The sequence below is a fragment of the Pseudopipra pipra genome, chromosome W, assembly GCF_036250125.1.
Source record: "Pseudopipra pipra isolate bDixPip1 chromosome W, bDixPip1.hap1, whole genome shotgun sequence".
Taxonomy (NCBI): Eukaryota; Metazoa; Chordata; class Aves; order Passeriformes; family Pipridae; genus Pseudopipra; species Pseudopipra pipra.
In genome coordinates this window covers 7,267,317-7,279,803 of record NC_087580.1, presented here as the reverse complement: position 1 = coordinate 7,279,803, position 12,487 = coordinate 7,267,317, and the positions used below count along the sequence as shown (strand labels likewise).

At 58.5% G+C, this 12,487-nt stretch overlaps 1 protein-coding gene and 1 pseudogene across 2 annotated transcripts; one reads left to right on the top strand and one right to left on the bottom strand.

The window, feature by feature from the left end:
• Positions 1 to 518: 518 nt before the first annotated feature.
• Positions 519 to 5,633, bottom strand: LOC135406273 ((3R)-3-hydroxyacyl-CoA dehydrogenase-like; annotated as a pseudogene).
• A 488-nt stretch (positions 5,634 to 6,121) lies between these two features.
• On the top strand, positions 6,122 to 11,719 carry LOC135405909 (zinc finger protein 3 homolog). Of its 2 annotated transcripts, none has more exons than XM_064640449.1 (3): positions 6,122 to 6,224; positions 9,406 to 9,481; positions 10,114 to 11,719. In XM_064640449.1, exons 1-3 carry the CDS (start codon positions 6,147 to 6,149, stop codon positions 10,875 to 10,877), a joined length of 918 nt encoding a protein of 305 aa, XP_064496519.1. In that variant the 5' UTR covers positions 6,122 to 6,146; the 3' UTR covers positions 10,878 to 11,719. The 2 variants fall into 2 exon arrangements, with proteins under 2 accessions (XP_064496519.1, XP_064496520.1); XM_064640450.1 differs by lacking the exon at positions 6,122 to 6,224 and adding an exon at positions 6,232 to 6,305.
• The last annotated feature ends 768 nt before the right edge of the window (positions 11,720 to 12,487 follow it).

Below are 12,487 nucleotides of genomic sequence, written 5' to 3'. Positions count from 1 at the left end.
AAGAGGGGGCAGGGCTACATCTGACCTCCCCCCCCAAATTTAAGAGACCCCTCCCAACCCCCCACCCCAAAAATTTGGGGTCTCCACCCCAAAATAAAAACAAATTTGGGGTCCAAAATGTTTATTTTTGTTGTTTTAGAAATTTAAGGGAGGGGAGGGGTGGGCATGGTCTCGGTGGGCGTGGCCAATAAACATCTCCATGGCAACGGCTCCTGGTGGTTTTTTGGGAGGGGTTTCCACCCCCCTCCCTCGGACCCCCCCCAGTTTTGGGGTTCCCCCCCATATTTTAGGGGAGCCCCTCCCCTACTTTAGGCCCCTCCTCCCCAGTTTTGGGACCCTCCCCGATTTTTTGGGACCCCCTTTTGTCCTCCACCCAAATTTTGGGGTCCCCTCCCCCCAAACCTCGGGGCCTCCCCCCCATCCCAACCCCCCAAATTTTGAGGTCTGCCCCTCCCCCCCATTGGGGGGGACACTTGGGGGGAGGGGCTGGATCTGTCACATGAAGAGACCCCCTGGAATGAGAGAGGGAAAGGGGGGACATTGGGGGGACACTGGGGGGACATTGGGGGGACATTGGGGACACACTGGGGGGACGTTGGGGACACACTGGGGGGTCATTGGGGACACACTGGGGACACACTGGGGACACACTGGGGGACATGGGGGGGTCCCCACCTGTCACCTCCAGGGTGGGCCCCGGTGACGTAGCCGCTGTCCCCCGACGCCAGGAAAGCCACCACGTCTGCCACGTCTGGGGGACACCGGGGGGTGGTGGCACCTCCAAGTGTCCCCAAAGTGTCCCCAACTCACCCTCAGGGTCCCCCAGTCGTCCCAGTGGCACCATCCCTGCGAACTGGGAAGGGGGGGGAGACACACACACACACACGAGGGTCACCTCTGGTGTCACCTCCCCAATGTCCCCCAATGTCCCCAATGTCCCCCAATGTCCCCAATGTCCCCAATGTCCCCCCATGTCCCCAATGACCCCCAATGTCCCCCAATGTCCCCCCAATGTCCCCAATGACCCCCAATGACCCCCAATGTCCCCCAATGTCCCCCCAGTGTCCCCTCATTGTCTCCAGGAGGTGCCACCCCCCCGCTGTCACCTTGTCCAGCACTTTTGGGGGCACTTTGTCCGTCATGGGGGTGACGATAAATCCCGGCAGGACGGAATTGCAGCGGATCCCAAACCTAGGGAAGGGGATTTGGGGGGGTCAGAGGGGTCCCCCTGACCCGTGTCACCCCCCCACAGGGTGTCACCAACCCCCCCCGGGTCACCCAAACCCCCCAATCCAGTTTTCCCCGCTGATTTCCCCCCAATTTTTCCCCATTTCCCTCCAAATTCCCCAATTTCCCCCCTTTTTCTCCATTTCCCAATTTTCCCCCCAGTTTTCCCCATTTCTTCCCCTTTTCCCCCCAATTTCCCTCCAAATTCCCCCAATCCCCCCCCCAATTTTTCCCCATTTCCCAATTTTCTCCCCAGTTTTCCCCAGTTCTTCCCCCTTTTCCCCCCAGTTCCCCAATTTTTCCATATTTCCCCCCAAATTCCCCCTTTTCTCTCCAATTTTTCCCCATTTCCCCCTTAAATTTTCCCAATTTCCCCCCAATTTCCCCCATTTCTTCTTCCTTTCCCCCAGTTTCCCCCCAATTCCCCATTCCCCCCCAAATCCCCCAATTTTCCCCAAATCCCTCAATTTCCCCCCAAATTCCCCCAAATTCCCCAATTTTCCCCCCAATCCCCCAACTTTCCCCCATTTCCCCCCAAATTTCCCCACTTTCCCCCCAATTTTTCCCCTGAATTCCCCCCAAATCCCCCAATTTTCTCCCTTTCCCCTCCATTTTCCCTTGTCCCCTCCCAAATGTCCCCAGATGTCCCCCAATGTCCCCCAGTGTCCCCACCTGGCCACCTCCTTGGCCACGCTCCGGGTCAGCCCCTCCACCCCCCCCCTTGGAGGCCGCGTAGTTGGTTTGGCCCAAATTCCCCACCTGGGGGGGGAAGGGGGACAATGACAAAGAGGGGAGGGGGACACCCCTGGGACCCCCCCTCGGTGTCCACACCCCCCCCCCCAGTGTCCCCAAAGCCCCCAAAATTCGTGTTTCTGGGGGTTTTATCCCCAATTTTGGGGGGTTTATCCCCAGTTTTGGGCAGGGGGGAGGGGACAGTGACAAGTGACAATGACAAAGGGGGGGGAGGGGGACATCCCTAGAACCCCCCCTGGTGTCCCCAAATTCCCCCAAAATTGGCGTTTTCAGGGGCTTTATCCCCATTTTTAGGGCTTTTACCCCCATTTCGGGGACACTGACGGTGACAAGTGATAATGACAGTGACAAGTGACAGGGACAGTGACAAGTGACAATGACAGTGACAAGTGACAATGACAGTGACAAGTGACAGGGACAGTGACAAGTGACAGGGACAGTGACAAGTGACAATGACAGTGACAAGTGACAGGGACAGTGACAAGTGACAGGGACAGTGACAAGTGGGGGGTCCCACCTTGGCCACCACGCTGCCCACGAGGACCAGGGAGGCCCCCCCGGGGTCCCCCGATGTCACCAGGGCCTTTGTCACCTCCTGTGTCACCAGGAACGTCCCCTGGGGGGGGCAGCGGGGGGGACATCGGGGGTGGCACAACCCCACCCCCCCAATGTCCCCCAATGTCCCCAATGTCCCCCCAATGTCACCAATGTCCCCAATGTCCCCCCAATGTCCCCCAATGTCCCCAATGTCCCCCCAATGTCCCCAATGTCCCCCAATGTCCCCCAATGTCCTCCAATGTCCCCAATGTCCCCCAATGTCCCCCAATGTCCCCCCAATGTCCCCCAATGTCCCCAATGTCCCCCCAATGTCCCCCAATGTCCCCAATGTCCCCCCAATGTCCCCCAATGTCCTCCAATGTCCCCAATGTCCCCCAATGTCCCCCCAATGTCCCCCAATGTCCCCCCAATGTCCCCAATGTCCCCAATGTCCCCCAATGTCCCCCCAATGTCCCCCAATGTCCCCCAATGTCCCCAATGTCCCCCCAATGTCCCCAATGTCCCCCCAATGTCCCCCCAATGTCCCCAATGTCCCCAATGTCCCCCAATGTCCCTAATGTCCCCCAATGTCCCCCAATGTCCCCAATGTCCCCCCAATGTCCCCCCAATGTCCCCAATGTCCCCCCAATGTCCCCCATGTCCCCGAATGTCCCCCAATGTCCCCCCAATGTCACCAATGTCCCCAATGTCCCCCCAATGTCCCCCAATGTCCCTCAATGTCCCCAATGTCCCCCCAATGTCCCCCAATGTCCTCCAATGTCCCCCAATGTCCTCCAATGTCCCCCCAATGTCCCCAATGTCCCCAATGTCCCCCAATGTCCCCCAATGTCCCCCCAATGTCCCCCAATGTCCCCAATGTCCCCCCAATGTCCTCCAATGTCCCTAATGTCCCCCAATGTCCCCCAATGTCCCCAATGTCCCCCCAATGTCCCCCAATGTCCCCCCAATGTCCCCCAATGTCCCCAATGTCCCCCCAATGTCCTCCAATGTCCCTAATGTCCCCCAATGTCCCCCAATGTCCCCAATGTCCCCCCAATGTCCCCCAATGTCCCCCCAATGTCCCCAATGTCCCCCAATGTCCCCAATGTCCCCCCAATGTCCCCCCAATGTGTCCCCAATGTCCCTAATGTCCCCCCAATGTCCCCAATGTCCCCCAATGTCCCCCAATGCGTCCCCAATGTCCCCCAATGTCCCCCCAGTGTCCCCAATGTCCCCCAATGTCCCCCAATGTCCCCCCAATGTCCCCAGTGTCCCCTCTCACCTCCAGGTTCACCCCCAGCACTTCCCGGAATTCCCGCTCTCCCATCTCCAGGAACATCCGGTCGCGGGTGATCCCGGCACAGGACACCAGGACACGGGGGGGACCCCCAAAGTGCTCCTGGGGGGACATTTGGGGACATCGAGGGGTCATTTGGGGTGAATTGGAGAGGATTTGGGTCCATTTTGGGTGGATTTGGGTGGATTTGGGAATCCTGGGGTGGATTCGGGTTGGTTTTGGGCAGATTTGAGGGAGGTTTTCTTGGGATTTGGGTCCGTTTGGCTGCAATTTTCCAGGAACTTGGTGGGGATTTGATGGAAATTTGGGGAATTTGGGGGGAACTTGTGGGGATTTGGGAGTTTTGGGGGTGATTTTGGGGTGGATTTGGGAATTCTGGGGTGGATTTGGGTTAATTTAGGGCAGATTTGGGTTTTTTTCCTGCAATTTGGGGGCATTTGGCTGCAATTTCCCAGGAATTTGGTAGGAATCGGATGGAATTTTGAGGAAATTTGTGAGTTTTGGGGAAATCATGGGGATTTGGGAGCTTTGGGGGTGATTTTGGGGTGGATTTGGGTCTAGTTTTGGGGATTTGGGAATTCTGGGGGGAATGCGAGGGAATTTGGGTCGATTTTGGAGGGAATTGTGGAGGTTTTCCTGCAATTTGGAGACGGCTGGCTGCGATTTTCCAGGAATTTGGTGGGAATCGGATGGAATTTTGGGGGAGTTTGTGGGCATTTGCAAGTTTTGGGGGAATTTGTGAGTTCTGGAGGTGATTTGGGGTGGATTTGGGTCTGGGTTGGGTGGATTTGTGGGGATTTGGGAATTCTGGGGGTGATTTAGGGAGGATTTGGGTCGATTTTGGGTGGATTTGGGGGGGCTTTTCCTGCAATTTGGGGCCGTTTGGCTGCGATTTCCCAGGAATTTTGTGGGAATAGGAAGGAATTTGTGGGAATTTGTGAATTCTGGGAGTGATTTGGGGTGGATTTGGGAATTTTGAGGGCGACATTGCGGATATCGGGGGTCCCTCAGGGACACTGCGGGACACTGGGGAGGGTGTGACACTATCGCGACATGTCACCGGTGGGGGGGAGGTGGCGGCGACATTACCTGCACCCCCCTCACCATCCCGGCGACGCTTTTGGGATCGGCCACATCCACCTGGAAAGCTCCGTGGTCGGGGGGGCAGTTCCGGGGGAGCCCTTTCGCTGTCGCCGCCGCCCCCGACATGTCGCGATCGGCCACGGCCACGCGCGCGCCCTCGCGGGCCAGGCGGCCGCTCACGGCGCGGCCGATGCCGCTGGCGCCCCCTGGCGGTTCGGAGGGCCAATGAATAACCGGGGCCATTGAGGGGTATGGGAACCGCCCCTGGCGCCCCCTGGCGACCCGGAGGACCAATGACTGCCCGAGGGCACCAGTGGGGACCACTTTAACCAGTGACCCCTCCCAGTGTCACCAATAACCCCCCCAGTGTCACCAGTGGGGCCTGTGACCCCTCCCAGTGTCCTCCCAGTGCCACCAGTGGGATCTAGTGTCACCAGTGACCTCCCCCAGTGTCACCAGAGGGGTCTGCGACCATCCCAGTATCACCAGTGACCCTCCTAGTATCACCAGTGTCACCTTTAACCCCTCCCAGCGTCCCTCCCGGCGGTCTCCCCGCCCTAAGTTCCCCCCCACTCCTCCCCTGGTGGTCTGCCCTTCCCTCTCACCCCCAAAACTCCCCCAAATCCCCCCCAAAACCCACCCGTGACCAGCGCCACGACCCCCGCCAGTCGCCCCGCCGACCTCCCCAACATGGCGGCGCCGGAAGTGAAAACCGAGACAGGGGCGCGCACGCCGCGCCGCTCTGCCCGCACCAACTCTATCGTCAGTCCTCCAGCCGGAGTTTTTCGGTTTTGCCCGGGTTTTTTTCCCCCTTTTCCCTGATTTTTCCCCTCCCATAAACAACTGAATCCCATAAACACCTGAATCTCCTCGTGGCTGCCGGGGGTCCCCCAGCTCCGCTGTCGCCCCTCTCTGCTCTCCCCACTCCGGGGGCCCTAAAAAAGGGGCTCGTCGCGTCCCCCCCCGCCGGCACCGGGCTGACAATGGGGGCGGCGGGGCCTGACCCCGCAACACCGACCCCCACCGCGGGGGGGTCCCCGCATCCCCCCGCCCACCTCCCGCCTCTGCCGGGAACCCACCCCGGGATCCCTCCAACAAAACCAAACCACCTCCCGGGGACCCCCCGAGGTCCCCCCGAGGTCCCCCCGAGGGCCATTTGCGGCTCAGCCCCAAACATCCCCCCCAAAACCCCCCGCACACCCCCAACCCATCGCACCGAGCTCCCCCTCCCCGCCCACTCAGGGGGGCGATGCTCCTCCTCTTCCTCCTCCTTTGCCTCTGCCCGCTCCTCCTCCCCCCGCTCCATCCCCCGAGCCGGGAGCTCGAGGTGAGTTGGGGGCCCCGATGGCAAAGGGGCAGAGGGGAAGGAGAAGAGGGGCTGGGAGCCCCAAAGTGAGCGAGAGAGGGGGTGGGTCACTGCCAAAGCAGCGGGGGGCGACGGGCAAAGGGTGGGAGAGGGGAAGAAGGGGAGGTGGGAGAGCGGCAAAGGGGTTCCCGTGGGGGTCCCTTCGTGTCCCCACAGCTCGATCCCTGGAGAGGAGGGACCCCCGGGCCCCAGCGGCTGATGGGGGCCGGGATGTTTGTTGGGAATTCCCGGCAGGCCGAACAAAGGCCCCGGCCACGCGTCGGGAACTCTTTGATTGTCCCCAACAGTGGCGGGAGTTCCCCAATTCCCGCCCCCCAAAGTGGGGAGATGGGAGAGGGGGAAGGCTGGGAGTGTTTTTGGGGTGAGTGTTGGGGCTGTCGGGGGGCAGAGTGCTGGGGAAGGGGGTTTTGGGGGATGCCAGGGCCGAGGAAAGGGGAGTGCGGGGCTCTGGAGAGGCGGGGTGGGGGGTCCAGGGAGATCCCCTGGCCAGGGGTCGGCGGTGTGGGGGAAAGGGAGGTCCTGGGGGTCGGGAGAACGGCCAGAAACCGGGGTTCAGGGGGTCCCCCGTGTTCCAAAGAAAAGGGTCCTGTGGGTTGTGGAAAAGGCAGGCCTGGGGGTGCAGGGGGTAGCAGCGTGAAGGAAAAGCAGGGCCTGGGGGCTGGGAGAGGCGGGCTGGGCGGGAAAGGGGGTTGCAGGGGGGTCTTAGTGCAGAATAAGGGGGTGCCAGGAGGTTCCTGTGGCCAGGAATGGGGGTTTGGGGGTGTCCCAGAGGGAAGGCAAAAGGGGGGCTGTAGGGACTGGGAGAGGAGGCCCAGGGGGTCTCTCGGGTCCTTGTGTCCAGGAAAGGAGGGTGCAGGGGCCTCCAGTGTGAGGGAAAGGGGGTTCAGTGGGTGGGGAGAGCCGGGATGTGCAGGAAGGGCAGTTCAGGGGGTGCCGGGTGTTGAGGAAAGGAGGGGTTGGGGAGTGGAAAAGGCAGGAGTGGGGGTGGAGGGGGTGGCAGGGTGAAGGAGAAGGGAGGGTGTGGGGACTTGGAGAGGTGGGATGGCTGGGAAAGGGGGTGCAGGGGGGTCCTGGAGCTGAGGAAGGAGGTGAGAGTGCCAGTGGTGGAGAGGAGGTGCAGGGGGGTCCTGATGGGCAGGAATGGGGGTCCAGGGAGTGCCAGGGTAAAGGAAAAGGGAGTCTGGGAGAGGCAGGATGGCCGGGAAAGGGGGTGCAGGGGGTTCTGGAGCCGGGGAAGTGGGTGCAGGTGGCGGTGGTCTGGATAAGGGGGTGCAGGTGGATCTGGTCTTTAGGAATGGGGCGTTCAGGGGGTCCCTGGGACACTCCAGGAGCACCCTGCAGGATAAGGCAGGAGTGGGGAAGTGGGGAGACAGGGAGATTTGGGGGTCAGGATGGTCCCAGGGTGAAGGAAAGGGAGAAACGGGGAGAGCTGCGAGAACTGGGAAGGGGCTCCAGGGGGTCCCAGGGTCAAGGAAAAGGGGGTCTGGGGGTGAGGTGGGATAGCCAGGAATGGGGGGCCAGGGGTCCCCAGGGTGAAGGAAAGAGGGGGATGGAGGGACTGGGATGAAACAAAGCAAGGCCTGAAGAGTTAACTTAGAATGCATGCTCTGAGCAAAGAAACAAAGAACTAAGTTTCAAGGACTAGTGGAAGATAACACATACATAAATCTGACACACTGACACAAAAGAACATAAAGTAAGAGCACCAGAAATGCTAACACACACATAAATAGACATAGGGAAGGAACACAGGGAGATAAGGGGAAAAAGAAGGGCCAGAGTCCAGAAACTCCTGCCAAATACATGTTGGAGTCAGCCAAGTTAAGGAAAGTTCAAAAGTTTACCCAAGAAAGAGGAGTAAAGCGACGACCCCTGAAGCTGAAGTAACAGGATGTACCCCCGAAATTCTCCCCAAAATGATGACCACGCTCCTGCCTCCGCCCTAACTCCGCCTGCTATGAATATTATAACTAGATGTTGCAATAATATGAATATGCATGAAATGATGATGTAATCTCTCGCAAAAATTGTATAAATAGTCTGGCTTTTCACTGAGTGCTTTGAAACTCTTTGTCCAGGGCGAGCTGGGAGTTCCCCAGTGTTGCATAAAATAATTACCTCGCTGCTTAAAGACTAAACCTTGTCTCTGAGCAGTTCCTTTGTGCCTTTTGGGGCACAAATTCGGCATCAGGGAGAGGTGGGATGGTGAGGAAAGTGGGAACAGGGGGATTCTGGAGTCAAAGAGAGAGGGGTGTGGGGTCTGGAAAACTGGGACTGGGCAGGCAGGGGGGCCCCAGGCCCAGAGGAGCAGGAAGAGGAGGAGGAAGAGGCGGTGGGGGCTGCTGAGAGCCCCGGAGTGGGGAGAGCGGAGAGGGGCGATCCCGGCACCGCAGGACCCCTGTCAGCCTGGAAGGAGGGGGGGAACCTGCAGAGAGGGGAGGGTTGGGAGTGCAGGAACCCTGAAATGGGGGCCTGGAGAGGGGGTACCCTTGGGAGCCCTGGTGCACTGAAGTGGGGAGCCTGGAGAAAGGGGAGTGCTGAGACCCCGTCAGCCCAGCCAGGGGGACCCCAGAGAGAGGGGAGCCCGGAGAAGGGGGACCCCTGGGATTTCTGGGACCCACAGCAGCCTGGAGAGGGGGAGACCCCATAGAGGTGGGACCCCTGAGAGCCCCAGCACCCCAAAGTAAGGAGTCAGGGGAGAAGGTACCCCTGGGGCCTCCAAAACCCCCCTCATCCCTAAGCAGGGGGACCTTGGAGAGGGGGAACTGCAGGACCCCCAGCAGCCCAGAGAAGGGGGTCCCCTAGAATACCAAAGTGGGAAGACCCCCAGTATTCCTGGGACCCCCCCGCAGCCCAGAGAGGGCGGGACCTTGGAGAGGGGGACCCCCAATACATGTGGGACCCCCAGCAGCCCAAACGGGGGGCCTCCAGAACCCCAAAGTGGAGAGACCTGAGAGGGGGAACTCCTGGAAGGGTTTTTTTGGTCTGAACCTTGGAGTTCTGGTTTGGTTTTTTTTGGCTGAGACTTGGTGTTTAGGAGTTTTTTATGGACACGAGGTGCTTGGTGACTTCTAGAGATTGACTTGGGCGGGAGGAACCCCCAACCCAATGTGCTCACCTCTTGTTTTTCCCCCCACAGCAGGATTTCTCCTTCCCAAAGCTTGGCCAGATGAAGGAGGCTGCGAGGAAGAGGAAGATGCCACGGGCCCCCCGGGCAGGTGAGGAGGAAGTCAGTGCCCCTTTGCCCTGTCTTGTCCTGTATCTCCCAGCCCAGCATCGCCCCCGGCTGCAGGACAACCCCGCTGCCGCCGCCGTCCTGCCGGGGCCGGATTTGGGGGGATGTCCTTGGCCTTCCCTCTGGGCCGGAGGCAAATCCCCTCCCTTTCCTTCTTCCTTCCACTCCTTGTTCCTTTTCCTTCCTTCTTCCTGCTCCTTGTTCCTTCCTCTCCTTCCTCATGTTTTTTCCTTTTTCTCCTTCTTCCTTCTCCTTCCTTTCTCTCCTTTCTCCTTTTTCTTTGTTCTGTCTTCTCCTTCCTATTCATCAATCCTTGTCTCCTTGCTCCTTCCTTCTCTCAGGACCAGCGTGGCCAGCAGGACCAGGGCAGTGGTTCTTTCCCTGTACTTGGCACTGGTGAGGCCACACCTCGAGTGCTGTGTCCAGTTCTGGGCCTTCTTCTTCTTTCCTTCTTCTTGCTTCCTCTCCTTGTTGCTTTTTCTTCTTGTTCTTTCCCTTCTTATTCCTTCCTGTCCTTTTTCCTTCTCTTCCCTCCTTCCTCTCCGTCTTCCTTCTCCTCCCCCTTCCCTCTGGGCCGGAGGCAAATCCCCTCCCTGTTCTTCCTTCCTGCCCCAGGCCCCGAGCTGAGGACAGAGGGCACAGAGGACAAATCCCCCTGGCAGACCCTGGTGGGAGAGGCCGTTTTGAAGGGCTCCACAGCGCAGGAAGGCAGTGGGGAGGAAAAGGCCCGGAGATCCCCCCGGAGGAGGGGCTCCAAAGCCAGCCCAGGGTGCTCTGAGGAGGAAAGACCCAGCCTGTGCTGGGAAGGCGGCCGGAGCTTGAGCCAGAGCTGTGAGCTGGTGGTCCCTGAGCAGCCTCCCAGCAGGGAGATGCCCTTCAGGTGTCTGGAATGTGGGAAGAGCTTCAACAGCAGCTCCAAGCTTGTTGCCCACCAGCGTGTCCACACAGGGGAACGGCCCTATGAGTGTGAGGAATGTGGGAAGACCTTCCTCTATAGCTCCCACCTCCTCACCCACCGCCGGGTGCACACGGGGGAACGGCCCTACAAGTGCTTGGAATGCGGGAAGGGCTTCAGCGTCAGCTCCCGCCTGATCTGTCACCAGCAGATCCACACTGGGGAACGGGGGCCTCGGCCCTACAAATGTGGGGAATGCAAGAAAAGCTTCACATACAATTCTCAACTTGTCACCCACCAGCGCATTCACACGGATGAGAGGCCCTTCTGCTGCACTGACTGCGGGAAGGGCTTCAAACACAACTTCACCCTCATCATCCACCAGCGCATCCATACAGGGGAGAGGCCCTACAAGTGTAGGGAGTGTGGGAAGAGCTTCAGGCAGAGCTCTGCCTTGACCACACACCAACGGACCCACCAGTAAGGGAAGCCCTGTGAGTGCCCCGACTGCGGGAAGAGCTTCATCTGCTGCTCCAACTCCGTCACCTGTCGGAGGACACACCTTGGGAACAGGCTTGGTGACCCACAGTCCCAGTGACCCACCTTGGGAACAGGCTTGGTGACCCACAGTCCCAGTGACCCACGTTGGGAAGACCCCTGGCTGGTGGACTGTGGCAGGATAGTCCCAGCCTGGCCAGACCCAAGGTCCAATCAAGCTCATAATCAAGCTGTCACACAAGATCAACTGCTGGAGCCAGGCTGTTGTCTCGGTGTTAACTCTGCTCAAACCATCCTGGTTGGTCCAGCGTTGAACACACACCCTGCTGGTTGAAGTCTGAGTTGACAGATAAGCTGAGAGCTGGCCTGGAAAGGCGGGCCTGGCACTCAATCACTTTATCCTATAAAAAGTCCAGTCCCCTCTCATGCAGTCGGGTTCTTTCTGACAAAACCCTCCCTGGGGTGTGTGTGGAGATTCCTCCCTTGGCTGGGGACGCCCTCCAAGGTCACTCCTTGAGGCTGAGAGGAAGATCTCCCCACAGGCATTGGTCTGGGTGAGTTACATCAGATCTCAATAATTATTTCTGTTTGCCAGCTTTAATAGAACTGCTTCAATAAATGCTTTGTTCCAGTGCCCTGTACTGCTTTATGCTGTATTAGACTCTGCTAGTAGACTTTTAGTGTTTGTATTGTTATAGTGTTTCTGTTGTGCAGTAAATAGTTCTGATTAAGGGGTTTTTTCTGATCATTTGTATAAAGTACATCATTCATTTTATATAAATATTCTTGTTTTGCCATCATTAAAACCTGTGGGACAAAGTGGTTTAAGAGCTCTTTAATTCCTTTAAATTTAAACTGTGAACACAGTCTGGGGCTAAGAGAGGATTCAGCTGCACCCAAACCCTTCCCTGGGAAGGAGTTCAGAAAGCCAGGGAGTCCTTCCTGCACCTCCAGACTCTCCAGCAAGGCTTTGCTTTTTAAAACTTTGTTCGAGCCTTCCACTCTCCCGTGACGGGGTCTCCACATCCTCCTGGTTCCCCTTGTGTCGTGGTTTGACCCTGGCCAGATGCCAGGGGCCTGTTGAAACCACTCCACTACCCTCCTGTCTGAGTGTAAAGAGACTGGAATGTTTTGCTAAGGAGGATGAGTTATGAAGTAGACCAAACTCCTCTCTCAGCAATTGTAAATCCAAATTAAGAGGCTCCAATCGAGGAAGTATGGAAAAAAGGAAGAGATAACAGCCCTTTATTAAAGGATATATGTGTCTTGGCAAAACCAGCAAAAGAACACAAAACCAACTAAACAATAATCCTGTGCCCAAAAAGTCCCCTTCAAACAAAGGAAACAGTTTGATACTTCCCTGTGTTCTGGCCCAATTCCAATCCCGGTTGGCAGGAGCTGTTGGATCCCTGGAGGGGCGGGGCCTGCAGTGCTGGGTGTTGGCCAGCAGGGGGCGCTGTTGGATCCCTGGAGGGGCGGGGCCTGCAGTGCTCGGTGTTGGCCAGCAGGGGGCGCTGTTGGATCCCTGGAGGGGCGGGGCCTGCAGTGCTCGGTGTTGGCCAGCAGGGGGCGCTGTTGGATCCCTGGAGGGGCGGG